This window comes from Carassius auratus, chromosome 10 (assembly GCF_003368295.1).
Source record: "Carassius auratus strain Wakin chromosome 10, ASM336829v1, whole genome shotgun sequence".
In the NCBI taxonomy this organism is placed as follows: domain Eukaryota; kingdom Metazoa; phylum Chordata; class Actinopteri; order Cypriniformes; family Cyprinidae; genus Carassius; species Carassius auratus.
In genome coordinates this window covers 8302819-8327403 of record NC_039252.1, presented here as the reverse complement: position 1 = coordinate 8327403, position 24585 = coordinate 8302819, and the positions used below count along the sequence as shown (strand labels likewise).

The 24585-nt window shown below is 35.6% G+C and overlaps 3 protein-coding genes across 5 annotated transcripts in view; 1 reads left to right on the top strand and 2 right to left on the bottom strand.

Annotated features, from left to right (window-relative positions):
- Positions 1-6749, bottom strand: part of LOC113109715 (protein turtle homolog A-like) — a 29563-nt gene extending 22814 nt beyond the window's left edge. Inside the window, exons 1-3 of one of the 2 annotated variants that reach the window (XM_026273459.1) lie at positions 6446-6749; positions 707-791; positions 375-569 (exon numbers count right to left, since the gene is read on the bottom strand). In XM_026273459.1, coding sequence (XP_026129244.1) covers positions 375-569; positions 707-764 — 253 coding nt within the window. In that variant the 5' untranslated portion in view covers positions 765-791; positions 6446-6749. The remainder of the gene's footprint in view (positions 1-374; positions 570-706; positions 792-6445) is intronic. The other variant, XM_026273458.1, reaches the window with a different exon arrangement.
- A 1084-nt stretch (positions 6750-7833) lies between these two features.
- Positions 7834-9670, bottom strand: LOC113109714 (transmembrane protein 230). 2 transcript variants are annotated; one of them, XM_026273454.1, is made up of 4 exons: positions 9442-9670; positions 8945-9146; positions 8743-8865; positions 7834-8670 (listed from the first exon to the last, which is right to left on the bottom strand). In XM_026273454.1, exons 2-4 carry the CDS (start codon positions 9041-9043, stop codon positions 8530-8532), a joined length of 363 nt encoding a protein of 120 aa, XP_026129239.1. In that variant the 5' UTR covers positions 9044-9146; positions 9442-9670; the 3' UTR covers positions 7834-8529. The 2 variants fall into 2 exon arrangements, with proteins under 2 accessions (XP_026129239.1, XP_026129240.1); XM_026273455.1 differs by lacking the exon at positions 9442-9670 and adding an exon at positions 9243-9430.
- A 2595-nt stretch (positions 9671-12265) lies between these two features.
- On the top strand, positions 12266-20222 carry adra1ab (adrenoceptor alpha 1Ab). The gene is made up of 3 exons (XM_026273453.1): positions 12266-12392; positions 16816-17902; positions 19508-20222. The coding sequence occupies exons 2-3, from the start codon at positions 16984-16986 to the stop codon at positions 19903-19905; spliced, it is 1317 nt and encodes a 438-aa protein (XP_026129238.1). The 5' UTR covers positions 12266-12392; positions 16816-16983; the 3' UTR covers positions 19906-20222.
- Positions 20223-24585: the final 4363 nt, after the last annotated feature.

The following is a 24585-nucleotide window of genomic DNA, read 5'->3' as shown; positions in this document are numbered from 1 at the left end:
GTCTCTCTAACAGCGCTGTGTGTCAACAACTAGCTAATTGCTTATCAGCATGCATATTACTAGCATATTGTTTATTAGTATTTATAAAGCACACACTAATGGCATATTCGGCAGGACCATATTTTAGATCCCTTAATCTGCCCCATACCTAAATTTAACAACTACTGTTTTAATAGTTAATATTGGCAAATTAGGAGTTTATTAAAGGAAAACTAAAGTGTTCCTTTACATTTTATTTTTGATGCAATAAAAATTCCAACACTTGTATTTATTATCCATTTATAATTTCTTATCCAATTTTACTTGATTTTTACGTGTTAAAATACAACCCTTCATGTGCATAAGGTTGTTGACCCCTGTGTTTAGGCACTCACCGTCGTAGTTGGGATGCACCCTGGGATCGTGCACTCCAAACTGGATGAGGATGGGGATATCATAGCCCTGACGCACCCACTCTATGACATGCTGAGGAGCAGAGCTGCCCTCATCCAGGGCTGGAAGACTGCATGTCAACACTGCAGTGTCCCCTCTTTTGGCACGGACTTGGACTTCAGATGCACTTGTGTGATCTTATATTAGGAGAAAATATGTGGAAATCTTGTAAAAAAGAATAAAAACTATACATATATATTTAAACTAATGAGTAATAAAAAGAAGAAGGTTGCTGTGTATATCAATTGTAAAGTAATTACTGTATAATACTCACTGATTAGGGACAGAACTGCAACAATGACTTCCAACAGAGGAGGTTTCTTCAGTAGCATGATGGGTATTCATACAGATTCACATACCTGAAGAACATCAAACATACAAGATCAAACGACAGGCAAACAAACCTCAACCACAGAAAGCATTATGCCAAACACGACCTAGTGGATATGAGCTAAACCATATATAGTATGTCACAAACACATCCACCCCATCTTTTGCTTTGTGCCTGTTCCAGTAATCTCAGAACATACAGGAGGATTATATTATATTATGGGATCTCATGTACACATTGTATTGTATATTCACAGTAAGCTCAACAACATCTCTGAATCGATCTAATTCGTGGTGAAATGAGTTTGACTCATAAGCAATGAGTGAAACTTCAGGCTGGCATCTGATGTCTTAAACTCATGAGAGAATGCTCCTGAGTTTTCCAGCCGTAAATGTGATTAAATTCACTGTAACTACCAAAAGCCTCTGTCATTTATTACATATCTATGCAAAATTTAACATTTGCATTATGACTAGAGGTGGGCATAGATTAATTTTTTTAATCTAGATTATTCTCACTGTGATCTTGAAATTAATCTAGATTAAAATGGCTCATTCGAATTCGGCCGAAGGCATTCAGAATATGTTACACCCAAATAAAATTGACAAACAGTAAATCTTTGAGAAGGGGTTTATCAAGCTAGGTGGTGCATTAGAAAAGGGCTCATCTCCTGTTTCCAAAATGCATCACAAAGTTCTTGAAAAATCTGTAAACTAAATCCACGTTGCACAAGGTGCAAACAACCTTACGCCTGTTTCACACCAATGTTTAAGTTTTTTTCAAGTTTGTAGGTGTCAAGGTACAGAAACCAAATAATTAAATGTAAAATAGCACTGGATAGTTTTCAATGTAAAATATACAATCAAACCTACATTTATTCAGACACCTTCAACATTTCTCACATTTTTACAGTTTTGCTATATATATCAAAAATTATATCTGGTTTCTGAATAGTTTTTGGTTTGACTGTTAAAACTACAAAAATAGTCAGTCAAGAGCAGTGAATGATTTTCATTTTCATTTTGTTGGATTAACATTACAGCAGCCAGTAGCTAAATTAGGCGCGGTCCCTTTTAGAGACGATGAATGCATCCCATATAATACACATCCCATTTTTTTTCTCAACTGCTTACTTTAATTTAAGAAATAACCGACAGTTTTTTCGAGCATAATTTCCAAGGTGGATATTTTGACATATTTTGTATGTAGTTGTCGGCACAAGAGCAAAAATAAGCAAATTCGATGTTCAAGTGTTTTGAGGCGCCTTTCTCTGCGCGAGCCCTGAAGAACACTGTGAGTACTGAATTGGGCTCTTTCACATCTTTTTGTTTGTTCAAACTGTGATTTTTATTTGTTCAGGTGCAGGAGGGACTTCCAGGAGAACTTCGCAGAAGAGAGCTCGGTTCAGTGTCGCTGTCCGTGATACGCGGCTCTCTCTCTCGTACGCACCTAACACGACACGCGCTACTCTGTTCAGCTTTTCCGTGTCTTGTGTTTGGATGCTTTAATGTTTAAATCGACAAGCGGTAAGGCTTAATAACAGGTGAAAAAGATACGCTTTCATGACGATGCGCAGCTGTTCTGAGCGTCTTTTTAGGCTGGCCTCAACCAGTCGGTTATATAAAATATCAAGCTGAAAGTCATCATACCTTGCTTAGTATAGACCCAGCTCCCAACCCAACTTTGAGAATAGATTAACGGCGATATTTTTTTTTTATCGCCCGATAAGAGTCTCGCGTTAACGCAGCACGTTAACGCCGATAATGGCCCACCACTAATTATGACCTAATTCCACTACAAAGCCCTTTGTTTTAAAATCTCAATTATATATCCCATATCTAAATAGCACACTATATATAGTGAATATTACTGAATAAATTTACTGAATATTGTAAGAGACAGAAAACGACATTTTACAACAGAAATCATTACAATTAACGCTAGTTACGTAAACAGATTACTTTTTCAAGTAACTAGTAAAGTAACACAATACTTTTACATTTACAAGAAAATATCTGAGCTACTTTTTTCAAATAAGTATCACAAGTTACTTAGTTTTCAAATGTATTCCCTGACAGATCTCCTGTCCCCATGTTGAGAGAAACTGTGAGGCGAAGAGGTAGACGCACTTCCTTCAGCCCAAATCTTATTAATAGCACTTGCCAAAAATATAACTTCTGGGGGATTTGTTATTAAAATTAAATAAGTAAACCAAGCTCAGATGACAAAAAAGTAACGCAAAAGTAATGTAATGCATTACTTTCCATAAAAAGTTAGCAAGTAACGCAATTAGTTACTTTTTTTATTGAGAATTACTATATCGTAATGCATTACTGTTAAAAGTAACTTTCCCAAACACTGTTCAGGACCCTGGTGTCAATTCTTGACATGTCATGTTAGCTACTCGTATATAGATACTGATCTACTTAACCTGTGTAATGATGATATTACAAATGTGAATACCATCAACAATGATCATGTGGGTAGACAGGAAGTTGTGAGATCGGTGTAAATATGCCCTCAGTGAATGCCGAATTGTTGCATGTCTCCAGTAAATCATTAACACAGCAAGAAGCAATAGGTCTGTGGGGTGCCACTGGAAATACTAAAGCGTGTGACTTGTGCAAAGGGTAAGGCTAGCGCTCCACTTAGTTCACTGTGAGCCTGTGCGCTACACACCAGCACACAATGCAAACGCCTGCTCATTACCCTCCCGCGCAACGAGAGACAGCTATTCTTGAAGGATCCTGCAATGGGTCCCAGGACAATCCCACAGGTCACAGGTTTCTCACCGCACACCCGGCTACTTTGTTAGCATCTATTCAGCCATTCAGAGAACATGTGGTACAAAATCATGAGAACTTGAGTAATTAAGTCGAATTTTTGTACAAATTCAATGCATCAGCTCTATGGGATGCTGATAAACCTGTTTCTCTGAGAAAAGCTGGTAGGTTAGTGCTCTGTTACTGTTTGCCGTGTGTTCCCACAGCTAATGTTCTAGCAAGGTTTCCTCAACGTTTTTTGACTAGCATTCAAGTTGCTATTTACTACTTGTTTCAAAACATTTAGAGAACACTCAGAAGTAACATTCCCAAAATGTTTGCTAAAGGACAAAATTAAACATGCTGTTTTCTAGGCTATAAGGTTCTAATAACTAAAACTAAATGGTCATTTTAAACATTCACACAGACTGAGAAATAATGTTTTCAATCTTAACACCATCCCAGCTAGACCAAAGTCCTACATAAATTACTAAGCACACAAAGGCTGTCTTTCTGATTTACTGTTGTAGCGCCAGTAAAATCCTATTTCTTAACCTTCAAGGGCAAGGGTTACAGCACTTGATCATTATAAATCTCTTCTAACCAGGAAGCAAATGTTGAATTATACCATTTTCTGTCTTCAAATGACACCAAACTGGGACCGTATTGTGGGATATGCTAATTCGAGGCACTGAAAGAGTTCAATTTGGCAGTCCATTCATTCTTGGGGTTTACAAAGGACAGGCTGAACTCGTGTCAGTCTATAAATCTGGCTGTGATGAGAAGGAACTGGGCTAAATGGAGTGTGAAAGCTAAATATAGACAATTCGTTACAAGCTTGAGCTTAATGCAAAAGATCACCGGTCTTTCAATTATTCACATCTGACCTATTCTGCATTCAAGTAAAAAAGGACGACTATGAAACTCAGAAACGTTTTCAAAAATCTTTACTGCAGAACTCTACTCTATACGATACCTGCTTTAAATCTGTAAATTCCCAATTTATAATATTGAGTCACTGTATATTCTATTTCACTTGATGAATGTAAAAGGAGATTCTTCATGTTGACTTTAAATGAGGCCAAAGATGTAACAAAACCTCACATAATTGTGCTCCTCTGAGATGTGGCAAAGCAATAAACTAACCTGAGAAAACATAGTAAAGGATGAAACAAACAAGAAAAATCCCCACTAGCAACCTGCAACTATTTACTCTTCCAAAGCTTTTAAAACAGAAGTCGCGTCATACTGTGAAAGCGAGTCCTACTTTACAAACGCATTTGTTCACTAGAGCAAACAAACAGCTCATCTACAGCAGCTGGACCTGAAACTCAGAGGCTCAGAGCAGATTCCCTGCTGACGTGATCGCGGCTACACCGGAGCTCACGGATTTCATCAGCCAAATGGACTGGCCATTGATTTGTAGAGGTCAGAAAAGTTAACCGACTTTCCTTTTTTTACGAAAACTTAAAAAATACCCTTTTAATGAACTCAACAGATGATGCAGCCAGATGTGCACTTAAACATCCAAACACATTTTAGAAGGATAATAGAGATTTAGCTGCTATAGCTGGATTGCTTTAGTCAATTATAAACGTGTTAATCTTAAAAAATAATCATAATAATATAAATGAAAGGAATGAGATCACGGTTTGTTTAAGGAAAAACATGCAGTCAACCCAGGAGTTGACCATGAATTTGTCAGTCCTTAACCAACATGCAAATTCCTGCAGTGGTACAAACACAAACAAAACTAAGTGACGGAAATAAGAACGTACAAATTCAAAAGTGTCAAACCCCTTAAAAAATGTCTTCAGACGTTTGGTGAGGAGAGAAAGTGCCATGTCCACGATTGTGCTGATTACAGATTATCCACTGATAATAATTTAACACCATTGCATATGCATGCATCATAATCCATACATCGCATGGGGGTGTGCATGAATGCTCACTGATTCATGACAGCTGGGATCAGACACACTCTCGGTGTAATCCAGGATAATCTGGATTCAGTGAGCCTGGAAAAAGTGACCGATTAATATCACTGTAAATAAGAGCGATGTCCTTACATTCACTGTGGTGTACTGCGAATTTGACTACCTTACACACGACTGACTCAGGATGTACACGTGAGTCACACTGGGCTAACATCTGACCAAAAGGAAAATCCATTGTCACAACCATTGTTTACACTCAATAAGGGCTGTTTACACTCACTTAGGGAAGTTTGATCAATGAAGGCTTAATGAACTTCAATAATGGCAATACAATAAGAGTTAAATAATAAAAAATAATAACAAGATTAAATGTCCAAATACAGGACTGAATTCAGTTTGATTGGGACAGTTTTTGCCATGGAAATGACTGGGGAAAAGTGTCCCAATCAACCTGAATTCACCTCTATGTTGTACTGTAGATGAACAGGTCAGAAACTACAACATCTACAACATCCTGCCAGCCTCTGCTGGGTAGATACTGGAAATTTTCCTCAACCTGCCCCCACAAATCCACTTGGACCCCTTGCAGGGGCAATTAAAAACCCTTTCATTCGTCCTCACTGAAAGGCCACTGACAGTCAACGGTTAGATAAATCCCCCAGTACTCAAACAAACAGAAAAAAAAAAAAAAAAAAATGCCATTATCTTTGGATCAATAGAGCCAAATGAGCATACAAATGTAATTGCTTACTTTATACTACTTAACTTTGGCCAATGAACATGATCCTGTGCGTTATGATATGGAAAACTTTTTGATCTAAATGTTCCTTCTTTCCAACCTGGTCTATCTTAAAGAACGAAACTTGTAAGTCAAGTCAAGTCACCTTTATTTATATAGCGCTTTAAACAAAATACATTGCGTCAAAGCAACTGAACCACATTCATTAGGAAAACAGTCTGAGTAAACTGTTGTTAATACTCACCGGTATCACTTCATCTATCAGCTGTGGTAAGGAGCGCTGTTTTGCGTTGAAGACGGAAAAATACCAGGATGAGAATTATTCCAAAGTAAGAATTTATACTCTCTCAGCGTTAATTCCATATCACAATCCGTTCTCAAGGACAACTTCAAACATTTTGCCAGAGATATGTCGGTTGTCTCTTGTTTCTATGAATGTAGTGAGGAGAACGAAGCGCATAAACTTTGTCTCTATGGTAGGTGTGCGCTCGCGCATCAGCGCACCTCTCGCGTTGAGTTCACTCACTCCTCCCGCTGCTGTTTCACCAAACTAATGCAAACACGGACGCGCATGCGCAGAGCGCACACGGAGAAACAAATGGACCAGTGCACACATTAACACATAATCAGCTGTCACGTCTAAAGAAAGAATCGGTTTAGTAACACAGTTACACTTAATATGTTAAATGTTTTAACAGTCGCACGACAAATTACATTGAATAAAGAAAAACGTTTTATTCATCAGCATTTTTTTTTTTTTACAGCGTAGTGTTTCACTATAACTCTGACCTACTAATAAAGAGCAGAGGTGTGTCCGATGTTGTACTTTGGTCAAGATTCTAAACTTGTTTGTCATCTGGGCACACGGAAATCTCTCGTGAGACTGCAAAACAGCAGTAAACTAGTGATCTATGACGTCTCCAACAAGAGCTGGCACAGAATGTGGTGTGTGGATAAAATGATAGCTTAAGTTAAAGTTTGCCATGGGTGTTGCCATGAATTTCAGTCCAGCTAAACCATAGTATTCAAGTGTTGTATTGTCCAATACAAACACGTACTATAGTCTATTATGCTTTAATATCTTCTTAACAAAAATTATTACTAATATTATTTATCATCACGGTAAATAATACCAGTAGCCTAATGATTAATTGTTATAGCCCTAGTATAAATTAGGCAACTATGCCGTAAGTGTTTTCAAAGTTTTTCTTGACTTTTTAACTCTTATTGATATGAGTCACATGTAGTTGGTCCAACACTTTCAATTACTGCCCACTGGAGGGCAGTGAGTTTCTTGTGTTTTCTCTTCAGGACAGGGAGCGTCTCTGGCTGTTGGAACACTACCCTGTTGCATATTTCACAGTATATACTTTATGATACTATGTGAAACAGTACTATGCGTTATGCACAAATGCACGTTCCAATCAGCAGTATGCTGCTAACCCTTCGTCTGCTACAATAATAAATAAAGAAATACAAATAAATCAATACAGAATTAAATCAATACAAATAGATATCAAAAAATGTTTACTTCTCATAGCCTTTAGTGGATCTCAAAATATAACTTTTTGTTCATTCAAAAAATAAGAAGCGCAAGAAGGCGAACATTAATATTTGCTTCAAACACTTTCATGAAAATTAATAAAACCAGTTTATTCCACAAAAACAATACTGCATAGCAACTAAACTAGCAGTCAAACGTTTGGACACAACTGCTCAGACCAGTGATATGACACTTCAATATAATGCTAAGGTCATTAAAATTACAAAATAACAAATATGCAAGTGTGGGAACACAAATAAAAGTCTATGATGAAAAAAAATTTTTTTCCCAAAGTGGACGTAAGCTGTTTTCTGTTCATTAGTCGCTGTAGGGAAATAACGAAAAGTTTAACAAAGTGCAGTCAACTCTGAAACTTTAGTAAACACTCTTATGGGAAAAATAATGTGGATACTGAGGACTTCAAGAGGTGCATCCTGGGATACCTGTGTCCAAACATTTGACTGATAGTGTATATACAGTACATAACTGGCTTCATTACAGATAAATACATTTTCAAACTTTTAAAACAATACTTTTTCAAGTTTTATCAAAGCTACGAAAATACCAGCATATTTCTCATTGGCCTTTCATGTATTCAGCTAAAAAAAAAATATATTTTTTGCTTAATATTGCACTTCTGTTTTCTTTTGGTAAAATAAAGATAGCTTGATACGGTCTCTCCTAGAGAAACTCAGAGTAAAAAGAGAATTAAAGTCTAAAGGCAAATCATGCAACATCTGCAGAAAACACATCAAAGTCACAGCATTCGGTATGACCAGATCCGTTCAGTCATCAAAGTCCGGGATGTCCTCGTAAGAATAACCACGGTGACCCTTGGAAGCATGATAAGCAATCCGCAGGTGATAGATTCCGGGAAGAAAGATCAGTATGCCGATGATGAGAACAGGAATCGTGCGTTCTGGGTACTAGAACAAGACCATACATTACTTGCTAACATACTGAGAGATATTTGCATTACTGCAGTTTTGTTTACTCACCACGACATTAATGTATCCTGCCAAAAGAAGGGATCCAACAACTATCAATACAGAGCCAACAAGAAAGAGGAAGGTTGCCAGCGCAATAGCCTTGTAGGGTACTTTAGGTGGCGTTTTCTTAAACTATAAAACAGTGTTTATTAATTTATGCTACAAACAATATAATACAAATGAACTATTTTCTTGCATCAGTGTTCCTCACCTGTAGATCAATGTAGCCTTCATCACTATCAGCCAGCCTGGAGTATTTCGCCTTATCGTTTGGAGCAGCACTGGCTGTGTTGTTTTGACTTGCCATCATGATGATGTTTTAGCTTATTGGCACATGAAGATGATGAAAAGCAAGCAAACTAACGTTACACCGTGATTACCTGAGAGTGCATCCGCTTTTGATTTGGTTTATTCTGGAAACCAGAGAGAAAGTTTTTAGGCTATAATAACTTAAAACACAGTACATACATTGCTACTAGTGCAGCAAAACTCATGATGTCTTCTATTACTTTAAGACTGTCACGTTTACGGTCTAAATGCCAGTCCACGTTTTAGTTGATAACATCCTGGTGATAGTCTGTGTCAAGAGAAGTAATTCTTTAATAGATGCTATTTTATATTTAGATAACACACCCAAGAGGTTATTTATACAAACTGAGTCATATATTGTTTCTGATGGTGAGTTTATAGAAGCGTTTGTTTACTCACCAGCTCGTCCTTTTTAAGAAATAACATTTCACTAAGTGACAAACAAAAAGGGGACGCGGGGTAATTTGATGCCGTTTCGAGCCGACTGAGTTGATTTTTAACGGCTAACGTTACTTAGTACTTGCACCCCACTACGAAAACTTCGCTTTCTTTCCCTTGAAAACACATCTCATTCTCGTGTGGACATTGTTTACTTCCTTATTCCCATTCCAACATTCCTCTTCTTTATTTAATTTTTTTTGGCATACCCCACTTACCAGTACATTACTGCCATCTGCTGGTGAGTCGGATCACAAACACTTTCCTTAACACTTTCCTTGTTCCTTCCTGCCACAAAAGAGTCAAAAGCCCAAGCAGCGCTGCGTGTTCAGCTCCCCTGCTAGCAGCTCCAGCATCATGCTGCCCATAGAAAACAGAAGCATATATATATATATATATATATATATATATATATATATATATATATATATATATATATATATATATATATATATATATATATATATATATATATATATATATATATATATAGTCTTGCTGAACTTGCTAAACTCATTCTTCTCTGAACCAACAGGAAAAGTGAAAATATTAAGAGGAAGCTGTAACTAACTGGTAAAGCAGGAAAACACTTCAAACTCTTCCAATAATTTCCTGATAATTTTTAAATATGGCATTTGGTAACTTTTGATTATTATTATTATTATTTTATTTAATAAACTGCTTCTGAAATGCTTTGGACTGGTTTTGTAACTAACCTGAGTGCCATTGATCTTCACAGGAGTGGAATTTGCTTTTTCAATATGTGGTGAAGTAAGAAGCCTGGAAAAATTATGAAAAATCAACAACAACAACAACAAAAACATTAATCAGAAATTGCTTGTGACATATATTTCCCGCAAGAACAATAACTAAACTGGCTGTGGGTGTGAAGATTATATATTATACCTGAACACATTTATTATTATATTAATACAGTGCGAATATAAACACGTACTGGTATTTTTGCTCATTCTAATATTATGTAATGGATCCATTGGACCGCATGTGCTTTCTACAGGCCAAGACACCTTTCAGGTGCTAAACCTCATTCCCCTGATCTGTTGTTTGTAAAGCGTCTAAGCGAAGATTCATTCCTTCCTCTATATTCTTTATGGTTTGTGCAACTGCTGATGTTGGCTGGCTTCCAGAGTAACCCTACAACTAAACAATAAAGGAGCCTTAACATTCGCAGCACGTCTTGAGACTGCGGCTTTGAGGCAAGTGCTTCAATAGCTTAAATATTAAAGGGAGGAGATGGATGCCAAGGCATTCAAAATCAGTGCAAGCAATCTGTCATGCTTGCATTAAACTTCTGCATAAAGTTCTGCATCCAGCACTGCGGGGGGGAATGTGAAGAACATGAGAAAGAAAGCAAACAATAGATGGACAGTGTTCACTGTATTGATTTAAGGACACTAAAGCTCATAGACACATGATCGTGCATGAATAAGCCTTCTATGATGGACATGTAGCCAAACAAAAAGAGAACAAAGGGGATGCATATGTTCTTCATTCCTTTGTATTTGGAGGATTTTTTTTTTTTATGAAAATGAATTATTTGTTATTCAGAAAGTCTTCTGTTGAATACAAAAGTAGATGTTTGGATGAATGTTAATGCTGCTCTTTTTCATACAATGGAAGTGGATGGGAGATGTCAACTCCTAAAGAACACCATCACATTTACATGACACCTAATTTGTGTTCCCATGCAGTGACAATAGAGGCACATAACTTTTGAAGAGCTGGAGGACTTTGTTCTTTTCATAGATTAAGGGCATGGATTATTGTGGTAATAGTAATGAAACAAATCATGATGATGGATCTTTGAGAGAAAGCAATGGACAGTTAGAGAAACGCAAAGCGACATTCACAGCCACAAGTGGACAAGCCATTTCATAAAACATAAATCATTTATTTTCTTTAGCCGTGATATTCACTTTCATTACCAAAGCTGACCTTCAGGGACATCAAGGATCAGTGCTATTGAAGTGCACCATTCTCCACTGACTGTTCATGAAGAAACTAATTGTGTTCAGAAAGCTTCATCAAACCAACAAAAAGAAGACCTAAATCCTAAGAGGCTCAAAAAGCACTTAAGTTTTAAAATGCACATGGATCACTGACATTTATTATTATTATTATTATTATTATTATTATTATTATTATTATTATTATTATTATTATAGTTCAGATAGATTGATCATTAAAAATGCACTTAATTCAAACAATCACTTAAATAAAACATGAATAAACATTCTGAATTAAAATTCACTTTGATCATCTTTGGCAAACTAATTTGCATAATAGCAAGAAATGTTTCACCTGAAGTCTCAAATTCTTGAAAAAAAAAAGAATGTTGTCAAAACTATCATTTATTATAATTTATTAAATATGTGAGGCAAATTTCCATTATAAATATTTATATATATATTTAATATGTCTGTATTGAATGTGTCAGAAATAGCCTACAATGTTAATGTCTGTTCATACACTAATGTTTGAAAACATTTTAATTAATGATTTCATTGTATACTCATCTTTTAAAAGTGAACTTCAAGTATTTTCGCACTTAAAGTTTTAGAATACTTTTTTGTGGAAATTACTAGGTTATCTGTTTGTTTTTGCTTAAATACTTCATGATATGAGTATTTCTAAGAACCTGCTTCGTTTTTTTTATAAGAGTCGTTTTTTAATAATCTTTAAGTGAATGTTTATGTGTGTGTGTGTGTGTGTGTGTGAGAGAGAGAGAGAGAGAGAGAGAGAGAGAGAGAGAGAGAAGGTCGAAGTGAGTAGCCTATGAGATGTTTGCACACACACTGTTGCGTCCCATCAGATTCCTCATCAGACTCGTGTTATTTATTTTATTTTTTTCTCTCAAAACTCAGACGCTTTTACAGATGTTGCTCCGAACGGTAAGTGCAATTTAATTTGAGACGGATATTTATTCAGAGTGAAGAAAACACCCGCGAATTGTTTGTTTGATTGATTGAATGAATAATTGCGAACGAGATATGCGATTGTGGTAGGCTAGAAGAACCGGTGACTGAAATTGTATCCATTTGTTTAGCTCAATTACTGTTCAGTGTGAACAGCTGGTAGAACTAGCAGGCTACTCGTGTTGTCACAACTGTAATGTCTCAGTCAGGTTTTGAGTTAAATGTTCAGTCACAGTCACACAAATGCTTCCTCGTGCAGTGGTTTTGATGTATGAAAACGACACGTTTCTTAACTCTTTTAATCCCCATATTATTCTAGCTGTGTGAGAGCATTTCGCTCACAAAACTGCATCTGAAAAGGAGTTATTCCTGGTCTCATAATTAAAGACGGTGAGAAATTCCAAAGTAGCTCAATATGATGAAAAGAAAGTTGCAAACAAAACTATTTTCTAGTATCAGAAGTAAACCAACTATGCATAGGCTATTTATTTTTACTGTTACTGTGTTGCATTTAATGTAAAATATTTGTGATTTTCATAATGTGAATGAATCTGTTCATTCAAAGCTTGGATCACAAATACAAGTACAGTATTTACTGACATGTCTTGTGATAATGACTTATTTTACTACAACATTAATAATAGAGCATATAGCCAATGTATTACTCTGTTTTATGGCGCTTTAACATCATCTTTTGGAGACAGCAACTGGAATTAAACAGATATGGTCATGTGATCAGAATTGTGACCCTGGACCAAAACCAGATTTATAACAGTCTGAAAGCTGAATAAATAAGCTTTCCATCGATGTATGGTTCGTTATGATGGGACAATATTTGGCTGAGATACAGTATTTGGAAATCTGAAATCTGAGGGTGCAAAAAATCTATACATTGAAAAAAACTGCCTTTGAATTTGTCCAAATGAATTCCTTAGCAATGCTAATCAGTAGTCAAAAATGAAGTTTTTATATATTTATGGTAAGAAATTCACAAAATATTTTAATGTAACAGGATCTTTGCTTAATATCCTAATGATATTTACCATGAAATACATTTTTGACAATTGCTACAAATATCCTTGTGCTACTTATGACTATGTGTTACTTTTGTGGTCCAAGGTCACACACACATACGCACACACACACACACACACACACGCACACGCACACTCTTGTGACAACTTCCCATTTAAATGCCTTTGATTCTAACAAAAATAACACAGGAAGGCTTTTGGTCATAATATTTTGTCAAACATTACACTGTATAATGATATAATATAATCATTATCCTTAAGATCCCCTCTCATTTGATAGACAGACTGAGAGTCAGCACAATCCTGATTAAAACAAAACATGACTTTTGTTTAATCAGACATTTTATGGTTTGAATGTATTCACCTAGGTTATATTTGTAAGCACAGGGCATATTAACTTCCATGTTGCCATGGTTTGTTGAAATATTGCTCTTGCCAAGACATTATAGATGTCAGTGTTGCTGTGTATAAATCTTTAAATATATTTCCCCAAGCTTTGCTTAATTAGCTTAAAAGCTTTTTTTTCTGTATGATTTCTGGCAACACATCTTAAATGGCTTTTTCCTAAGGTTTTTGGAACAGGTGCTTAGTGAAATACATATATTTTGTCCTGTATATGAGCTCCTGCAGTTGGTTCATTACACCATATTGACGAAAAGATCTGTCCTAAATTGCTTTTGTGGACTGAGGCGCCTAAACATCCGCAGGACGTGACTGCTAAACTGAAACAGTAACGTGAAGAAACGGGCACTTTTCCATCTTATTACTTATTGCAGAGGGGTTAAGACTCAACTGCTTGGAGCTAAAAACATAAATGGTTCACAGCCAGATATTTAGACATTTTTATGATAATATATATAGGCCTATTTGATCTGAATTGTGAGACTTTGATAAGTAAGTGCCTCAAAATAATAAATACAACTTTCAATTGTGATCATTCATCTGGTTCCTTCTAATGAATCAGTCTGAACAGAACACAATGGCTGAATTCAGAATTGCATCCTAGCACACTGCTCTTACTATTTCTGCCATATGAATAAATGGAATGAAACCGATGCCTCCGTCTAAATTGAACGCATAAACCACAAACTGAAAAAAATCACATACTGTAGGTATTGAATAAGACACATAACTGTTACTGTTTGGAAAGCAATGCTAAAATACTTCAAACTTAAATCACTGTAGATATTTGAGTCATTCTATAATTAGGGGTACGTCATGATGTCCATGGACTCTATTATCAATTTTATACATTTTTAATAACTTTTGTTTATATATTTTATTGATGTATATATATCTTGCAAAAAATGGCATTTGCTGTTTTTGTTTTGTCCGATTTGGTAAATGTGAGTTTTTTTTTTTTTTTCTGTATATATTTCTTATAAATATTTGACCAAAATAATCATTCAATTATGAGAAAGGTGTTTTAAGAAATGTTTTGCTCATTCATCTTCATTAAATCATCCATTTTGTATATGTCCGGAAATCAGTGTCAACTGTGTTACTCCCTATAAAACCCCCTATAAATCAGCATTGGTTTGTTCCAAAGTCACATGTCCAACATCACCTGATCTATTTTCCTTTTTCTGAGGGAAATGTGAAGACAGTGTGGAAAGTCATAACTTCTCCACTTCAGTATTTGATCTTTATTATTGTCTACACATAGAGTAGATTAATTGACCGTAAACTGTGATGTTCTGGTGAACTTGCATCACATATGAAGAGAAAGAGTATAAAAACAGAAGTTAATGAAGGTCATGTACTAACTATTCCATGGTCAGCAGTTTGCACAAGGCTTACCTTACCTGTCAACCGTGTTACCCATTAACGGTAACACAGTTGACAAGGATTAACACAGTTGACAATATTGGCAGTTTAGTCACAATTTATGCTCCAACTGAGTGTTGTTGGTAAAATAAATATTCACAAACTATTTTCATTACACAGAATCTCCATAGGAATTGCCTAAAACCATGGAAAATAATGGATAAACTTAACTAATCTATCACAGCCACACTTTCTATGAACTATATATCCATATTATTATATACATATTATATTCACATATGTCAAGGGTTAAAAAGCATTCATAATTCCTAATGATTGACATAAACCTATATGATGTTATTGTATAGTCCTTACAACTTGAACTGGCATGATGCATTAGAAAACGTCATTTACCTTCGTAATAAAATAGATTTATTTATTTATTTACGTTATAATATATATTATTATAATGTGTGTGTGTTTAGAATGCTTTATGGATACTAAGTTCATTCTTACCTGTCAACTGTGTTACTTTTTCAGCTGTGTTATGGATGGTTTTTATGTTATAAATCTTTTAAATGTGAACTAATCCGTCAGAAAAAAAGATGAAGATATCGAGATGGATGACTTTGGTAAGGATGGTGAATAACACTAAATTCAGCCTACTGTGGATTTATGTTAAAGAAAAGTATCATCCTTCATGATAGCATCCCAATGTACACCCATTAAGAAGCTCCAATTCATATTTTCAAATCGGTTAGATAATCTCAAAAACTCCGGGAATAGACTCAAAAACTTTCAAACAAATGTGTAATCAAGTACGTGGGACTTCATTCATGTTTCATTTGACACAACATGTGTCTGTAACACACTTTACAAAATAATTAATCAAATGTTAATTTTAATTAACATATTTAAAAAGTCATTAGCGCTTAAGCTTGCCAAACAATTTATTTAGCACATTATATTATTCAACCACCTAATTTATTTATCAAAAAAGAATACTGATTTTCTGACTTTTTGGCTGTCAAGAAATGTACCCCTAAATATAGAATGACTCATTTATTAATTGTTGATATGTCAAGATGTAGGTAAAGATACATATCCACAGGGTTGCATTAAAAAAGTAAAAAATAAAATAAAATAAATCAAACTTTAGAAAAATAGCATTCTTTTTCATAAATCATACATCATATAGGTCATGGACTGATTCATTCAAATTTGTTTGTGAATCAGTCTAAATTCAATTTAGTTATTGAATGAATCATGGATTAAATCATCCAGACAACTCACTCTCTCACTGAACTGGATCATTCACTCACTGAACCACAGGTTATTTAGCTCGACTCAATTCAACAACTTTTACTGTTTTATTTGTACTTCTGGAAAGCAATGGTACAATTTGTATTCATTAAGATTAGGGCTAGGGTAAAAAAAAAAAACACACAAAAAAATAAACACATTGGAATAAAAAAATACTGTATGGGGAAAATAAATAACATTGTTAATTTAGCATGCTAGCATACACCAATTCCCACAGTGGCCTTTGGTCCTGCCAGAAACGGTGCTTATACTTTTTCTTTTCTTTTCTTTTTAAGGTTGCAATATCACAACAACTATGATGGCTAATGGCTGATATCAAAAGAGATCCCTGAGAAGATGAAATGTGAGTTTCAAGTGTTTTAAAGCGTGACACTACTAGCTTGTGTTGAAACCACAAACATATTAAAAGTCATGGATGGTTATTACTAGATCTTAACATAGAGATGACCAACGTGCTTCCAGCAGAAGATAACATAAATTTAACCTTTTTCCCTGAGACCTGTCCCAACTGTACTGCGATAGCTGCGTTTGACATAGACATCACCAAGACGCTGGCTCTGGGCCTGGTGCTGGTGCTCTTTATAATATTCGGTGTGATGGGGAACATCCTGGTCATCCTCTCTGTGGTGTGCCATCGCCACCTCCGTTCCGTGACGCATTATTTTATCGCCAATCTGGCTGTTGCAGACCTGCTTCTGAGCTCCGTGGTCCTCCCGTTCTCTGCTGCATCTGAAGCCTTGGGCCGTTGGGTGTTCGGCCGTCCTTTGTGTAACGCCTGGACTGCTCTTGATGTGCTGTGCTGCACGGCATCCATCCTCAGCCTCTGCATGATCTCTGTGGATCGCTGCATGGCCGTCAGTTACCCGCTGCGGTACCCTTCCTTGGCTACCGGTCGAAGGGCACTGGCTGTAGTGGCAGCTCTATGGGCTCTTTCGGCTGCCATCTCCGTCGGTCCACTGTTCGGATGGAGGGAGCCCATGCCGGAGGACGAGTCGGTGTGTAGAGTGAACGAAGAGCCAGGATATGCCATCTTCTCTGCCGCATGCTCCTTCTACTTGCCGTTGGCAGTGATTTTGGCAATGTACTGCAGGGTTTATGTGGTGGCCTGGCAGAAGACTCGTTCTATGAGTAAAGGCAGGCAGACGAATGGGTTAACTGAGCACGGAGTGACCCTGCGGATCCACTGTCGCAACGCCCAGCAGGCCGCCGGGAAGGAGGCAGCGGCACGCTCGAAGAACTCACACTTCGCCTTCATGCGTCTGCTTAAGTTCTCACAGGAGAAGAAGGCGGCCAAGACTCTGGGGATTGTGGTGGGATGTTTCGTCCTCTGCTGGCTGCCTTTTTTCCTAGTGCTGCCCATAAGTGAGTATAAAATAAATGATTGTGTGAACACATAGCAAAGCCCATCCAAAAATAAAATTAATCTGTTCTAAATATTATATTATACATTTACCTATTAATTTATAAATGTACAATATTTATTTGTTAATATGGTTTCATTTAATGGAGTCACACCACATAACATTTTCAAAGATGAACTAACATTGTTTTTGTTATAAAAGAATCAATGATGTAATATTTTCAGTGACTTTTTGTTTTGTTTTGCTTTTTGTATTATATTTTGTGTTTTGTTTTTTATTTTATTTAGTTGTTTTGTTTGTTTTTTTCTTTGTATTTGGTCACGCTACACATCTTTGATTTTTCCCCAAAATATCAAGCAGTTTGTTTAAATACATTTGTTTTTTAGTAAAAAGTAATAAAAATAATGGCAAATTATTTAAGGTTTGTTTGTGAAAGTACAAATGAAATTTTAGAGATAACTAGTTTGAAAGCTACAAAACAAAAAAAGCTTGTTTTGTTTTGCTTCTCTTTTTTGTTTGTTTTTTTTCAACATTTTGCTGACACCACACAATTTTTCTTTAATTGTATTTATATACATACACACACACACAAACACACACACACACATATATATATATATATATATATATATATATATATATATATATATATATATATATATATATATATAATTTTTTATATTAGTTTTGTTTTTCTTCAAAATAAAGATGATAAATGATTATGCCAAATACGAGATGAGTTTTAAGTTACCGCAGAGGGGAGATTATCATAAATATCAACAGGCACAAATTAATATCTTAAATTTGGGTCTGTTCCTCATATAAATCTGCATAAGTGTCATTTTAGCTGTTTCCTCCTCATTCATTTGAATTGCTCAGAAAACAGCCAGAAGAAAAAAAATCTGAATTGTATCCACATGGGGGTGAGTAAACAATGACCGGATTTTGTTGAAACTGCAATAACTCAAAGAACATACTTCTCTGAATCTTTTGTCATTTTAAATGAGGCTTATGAGTGCACACACTGTTTTCCAGTGAAACATTAAATTCATTTTCTGTTGTTTATGCTCACCCATGTTTACAAACGACCCAGTGTTCTCCCACAATATGCCTATGTGCGTAAACAGCATTGACATAATCCTTGCTGGGCCTTTTAGATTGCATTTAAATGAGCTTGTTTACAACAACAGAATGAATTATGAAAGAAAGATAAAGTATTGCACTCTGTTTCAACCTAGAGACGAGGCTTTTATATGCTAAACAGCAGCCCTAGTTCAGAAAACCATCTCTTGTAAGGATTCCACATGTGTTTGCAGGCAATTCATTTGAGCTTTCATTGAATGTTTGATGGAAATGCAGCTTAATTTATCAGCCTGTGTGTTTAGTAATTGGACAGCTAAGATTCTATGAGTCAGTCAGTCATTTTTGCACTGAATTGAAAGCTTTCAAAATACTGGAGGAAATGCACAGATCAAAGCAAAGCCTTTGGAAATATGAAACATCCAAAACCATTTGACCCTCCGTCTTGAGGTGATCCTTATGAATGACGGAGATATCTTGCTGCATGTAGTAATTACATTTTTTCATTCTTTCTGTGTCTCCAAAGGCTCCATCTTCCCGTCCCACAGACCCCCGGACACTGTCTTTAAAATTACTTTCTGGCTGGGCTACTTCAACAGCTGCCTCAACCCCATCATCTACCCGTGCTTCAGTCAGGAGTTCAAGAAGGCCTTCCTGAACGTTCTCCGTGGCCACTGCCTCAGCAGAACGCACAGGACCTGGAGCCCTCCGGCCTCTGCACGAGACCCTGTGCATGGCCCCAAATCTGCACAGTGTTTCCCATCTACATCTACTGACTCCGGGAAGCCTACTACTGCATCACTTGTCACTAATAAGAACTCATATACTGCACATAGCAGCAGTGCTCTGAATGCACCTGAAACATCTCTGACAATGAAAGTTCATCAGGTTTCCATATGCAAGATGGACGGTGAGGCTGTGTGAAATGATTTAAAAAGAATATATTTGTATTCAGTTTTTTAAAAGAGTTTACAAAGCCACTGTGGAATGGAACAAAAATGACCGGGGATCTAGTTAGTTGTCGTACACAGCAGCACCACCATGTGGCAACGTCTATGACATGCATCTGCACTTTAGTGAAGTTTAGCTGTGAAGATTCACAATCTGGAGTGTAACAATTCTGCTTGGTAATGAAATAACTGTGGACAGAGTTATTTGACTTGTGCAAATACAAATAGACAAATTTTTCATGTGTTTTGCATATTTTAAATTACACATTGCATTGTATTGTGTCAGTTGAATGAAATACAACAGTATTATTAAAATGTTATGTTAAAAAATATACTTTTTTAATTTATAAATGTATAATATTCATTTATAAATATGGTTACAAATTTATGGAGCCGCACCACATTACATTTTCTAACCTGAACTAACATTGTTTTGGTCTTAAAATGATCAATTATGTCATATTTTCAGTGATCATTTGTTTTGAATTTTGTTTTAGCGTTATGTTTTGTTTTTTAGGTTTTTATTTATTTACACTACAGAACTTATCTTTTCCCCTAAAATATTAAGCTATTTTATATATACATAACTTTAGTTTTTAGTAAACAATGATAGTATATAATGGCACATTATTTAAGGTTTGATTGTGAAAGTTCAAATGAGCTTTTTCTACATTTTGGTATATATATATATATATATATATATATATATATATATACGTATATATATATATATATATATATATATATATATATACATATATATATATATATATATACATATATATATATATATATATATATATATATATATATATATATATATATATATATATACAGTATATGATTCAGATATCACATCTCGTGATATATGATAAATTTAATGTTATGTTAACAGACTATGAAAGGATTCCGTGTAAGATCTCCACTTAATTCTGGTGCATTCTAATTCTTGATGCATTATTATTTATTATACAAATTGTACAAATGGCTGCAATTTAAGAACCGAGAAGAAAACAATTATTTTCTTACTTTTATTAGCTTTTCTTGTTTGTAACATCACCTTCCAAGGGGTTTCGACACATTTTCAATAGCAAGCAAACATCCTCAAACAGCACAGCCAACAGAATAAACACCAGCACACGACAAGTTCACTTCTGGAGAGGTGAAAGAGAGGAATTGGGATTATAAATCACTGGCAGTCTCAAACTGAACAATCTTTCAGTTCCCATCTGCATTTTACATAGATTACATACCACGCATAGAAGAACATTCAAGCGTACATAGCAAAATGTGTGTAGTGTTAGTGCCAACAGCTGCTCTGGGATCAGAGGAAACGCTTAAGGCATGTTTCATTTGAACTCTTGCATATGCTCATATGACCGACAAGGAAAATACATGGAAACCTCACATAGGACAATTCTGTTCTCAATTTATGCCATATCTTCATACCAACTTCAATGAGATAAAACATCTTCACATTTTTGACTTTTAATGAAAATTAAACAAATCATTAAATTTAAATCTGAGAAGCACAAATCTTATTTATACAAAAACAAAGTAAACAAATTGTAAAAAAAAAAAAGAAGAAGAAAAAAATGAGTAAGACTGGTTTTCACTGAATTTATCTTGAATTAAATGTATTACCTTAACTTTTTGATTCTGTTTTCCATCTTATTAAGGTTTTTTTTTCTTTCAAAAGACAAAAATACCAATAAAGAAGAAAATCGTCTCTCAAACCATCAGCATGCACTTCAGAATGTGCCACCATGCAAGAACGGCGGGAAAGGACGGAGTCTTTTTTTAACAGTGGGTACTGTATATGGTTTGTGTTACACTGTAATCACATCTTAGCTGAAATGATCCAGTCATTCAGTGTTGTTTTAATAGCAGCAGGCCCAGAAGGGTTGCTAAGGGAATGCTTCCGATGTGTAACATGTTGCCATGACAAATAAAAGACTTAGATCCTGTTGTCTAGCAGGGAAAGTTGTCATAGGAACAGAGGTAAAGCAATGAGGTCAGCAAGAAATGACCGAGAAACAGGAAGAAAGAAAACAATCATAACCGTCATGAGGTGATAGACTCTATGGGGCCTGCAGCAGCCATTGAGACGAATTAATCATTATAACTTCACGCCACCCTCCTCCGTTTGAGAGGCACATTCTGACAGCACAAAGATGATAAGACTTTCTCTTGCTGTAGTTTCGCTTAACTCACGATTTTTTAAACGAACCTAAAATACATGACCAAAGCTAATTTAGAATGGAACATTTGAGTGAGTACAGGGTGGTCTGTAAGAAATTATCACTTTTATTTTGAATTAAATGCATTTTTCTCACCCCATTAATACAGGCTTACACAAGAAAGAAAGAAAGAAAGAAAGAAAGGCCCTAAATTCTGTGACAAGGGAAGTCTGCTTTTATTAATATTGCGACATATTTACTATAGAACAAGATTTTGATTTATTTGTGTTTCTTTTCAGAGTACATTTCCAAGAGCACCCTCTCGAAGAGGACATGTTAGTGGGTAAAAATATATGTGAAGAAAAAAATATTGAAATACTTTTGTGTTCACTTGCTAAATGTAGTGCCCCTTCGCAAAAAGCCTATTGCATTTCTATTGAAATTCTTCACTAGCTCTTAACATATCTGCTTTTGCGCAAAAGATTACGTTCACTCGTAGAACTCCGGCTTGCAAAACCATCGAAATGTAGTTTGTCTTCCCACCGCATGTCATCAACATTAACATGTTTTGTTTCTCTGGGTAACACAAACATTTTGCAAGAGAACCCAGACACATTAAAAGGGTCCTATTATGCTCTTTTACAAAGTCTTGGTGTATAGAACAGGCTCTCATAATAGGTTGTTTGAAAAAAACATTATTCTTCACATATTTTACATTATTACTACACTTCTCTCCCACATGAACGGCTCGAAGAGTTCCTGCATCAAATGAAAGCTTGCAATCTGAAATAAGAAATGTGTATGATTGGTCAGCTGGGCCAGTGTGTTGTGATTGGTCAGCTGGGCCAGTGTGTTGTGATTGGTCAGCTGAATCAAATCTATTTGATTGCTATTTAAACCCCGATGATAGTAACCACTCTAAGTTTGTCTGCTTTGGGAAAGCTAGTGTGTCTCCCACATAGTGATAACACTCTTTGCCTTCTCTAGTGCAGCTCAACCAGGTCTCATCCGATTTGTTGGTATTTGTGATATCACAAATCCCAGAAAATATGCATTGTAGTCCAAACGAGTCGTTCGTTGTAGTTTTTGAAAAGTGATGTCCGTTAAATTAAATGTCTCCTTTTGAAGTGGACTTTTAGCTTTGTAACTTTGCAGATGTTTTTTTTTTTTTTATGCTTAAACAGCAACAATTACCAACTAACTAAAGTTGAAAAGGTGAAAAAGCATAGTAGGACCCCTTCAAAACATAGGCCTATAGTTAAATTACTAAAGTTTTGCAAGTGAACGCAGATGTTTTCAGAACAACGCAAAGTTTTCAGAAGAATGTTTTGTGTGTTAACACTAAGTTTCTCTGGGGAACGCAAAAATATATATATAATAATAATAACAATAATTAATAAAATCTAATAAAATTGTGAGAGAACTTTTGAAATATAGTTTCTCCTCCAACCACGTCTGACTAAACGTACGTTTTACAAGCGAATGCAAAGTTTCTCTGGGAAAGGCGGAAATTCAAAAGCACTGACATCCCCATCTCAAGTTTTTCCCCCCAACAGAAAGTCCATTTAGCAGCTCCATATCCTCAGTTTGGAACAGTCAGCTGTGTGTCTTCCAGTACACAGTAAGTATACAACAACCAAGCAGCATTAAACATTTAAGTTTAAACCCTGTCAGCGCTGGAATGAATCAGAGCTTGTGTGTGTGTGTGTGTGTGTGTGTGTGTGTATTTCTCTGTTGAGTCACAGAGGAAAAGGCAAGCAATGGAGAATGATGATACCGGCCAAGATTTTGCCGATGTGCATGAGGGAAAAGAAAACAGCTGGAGGACGGGTTTACTAAATGAAAAACAGACTAGCCTATACAAAAAAAAGTCCAGCCATTGCTAATCCATAGTGAGATTTAAGCAAGGCACATTAAAACCAGTTAATGTCTTTTTATTAACATTTTTACTTTCTATCATCCCTTCTTTGTCTGAGCTGAACATAAGCTATAGCACCAGCCACAAAATGTGGATTATCATTACTTACATATATCTAACTAATCTATAATGTACTTATAAGCAGATAAAACACTTCAAACATCTTTCTCCTAACAGCAAAATAATTAAAAATATTGATGACTAATCTGGTACTACACTGTTATTTGTCCAATCAAATGCTTTCTAGAAAGACTGTGTCCCTCCCCCAATACCAAACAACCAACTTGTGTTACTAACTAAATTACATACCTAAAGCCTGGTTCTTTCAAAAAAGAGATGATCCTTTCAGTGTTTCTAGTCCAAACTTCTTGTTTCAAAAGGAAATGCGTCAAACACGGAAGAAAACTGATACTGTGCTAGCTGTATTAGCTAACCTAGATTACTAGCTTTTTAAGACGTTTTTTTTTTAGGTTGGAAGAAGCTTGAAAGAAAAACAGATACAAAATTATAAACTCTCATTCATTCTTTGATAAAATAAAATAACACCACAAATACA

Bases quoted from the DNA above. Each gene is read 5' to 3' on its own strand.
- LOC113109714 (XM_026273454.1), bottom strand. From the start codon at position 9,043: ATGATGGCAAGTCAAAACAACACAGCCAGTGCTGCTCCAAACGATAAG. The intron at 8,866-8,944 runs GTGAGGAACACT...ACTGTTTTATAG, and splicing joins AAGGCTACATTGATCTACAG to TTTAAGAAAACGCCACCTAA. The intron at 8,671-8,742 runs GTGAGTAAACAA...GTCTTGTTCTAG, and splicing joins CAGGATACATTAATGTCGTG to TACCCAGAACGCACGATTCC.
- adra1ab (XM_026273453.1), top strand. From the start codon at position 16,984: ATGACCAACGTGCTTCCAGCAGAAGATAACATAAATTTAACCTTTTTC. The intron at 17,903-19,507 runs GTGAGTATAAAA...GTGTCTCCAAAG, and splicing joins TTTCCTAGTGCTGCCCATAA to GCTCCATCTTCCCGTCCCAC.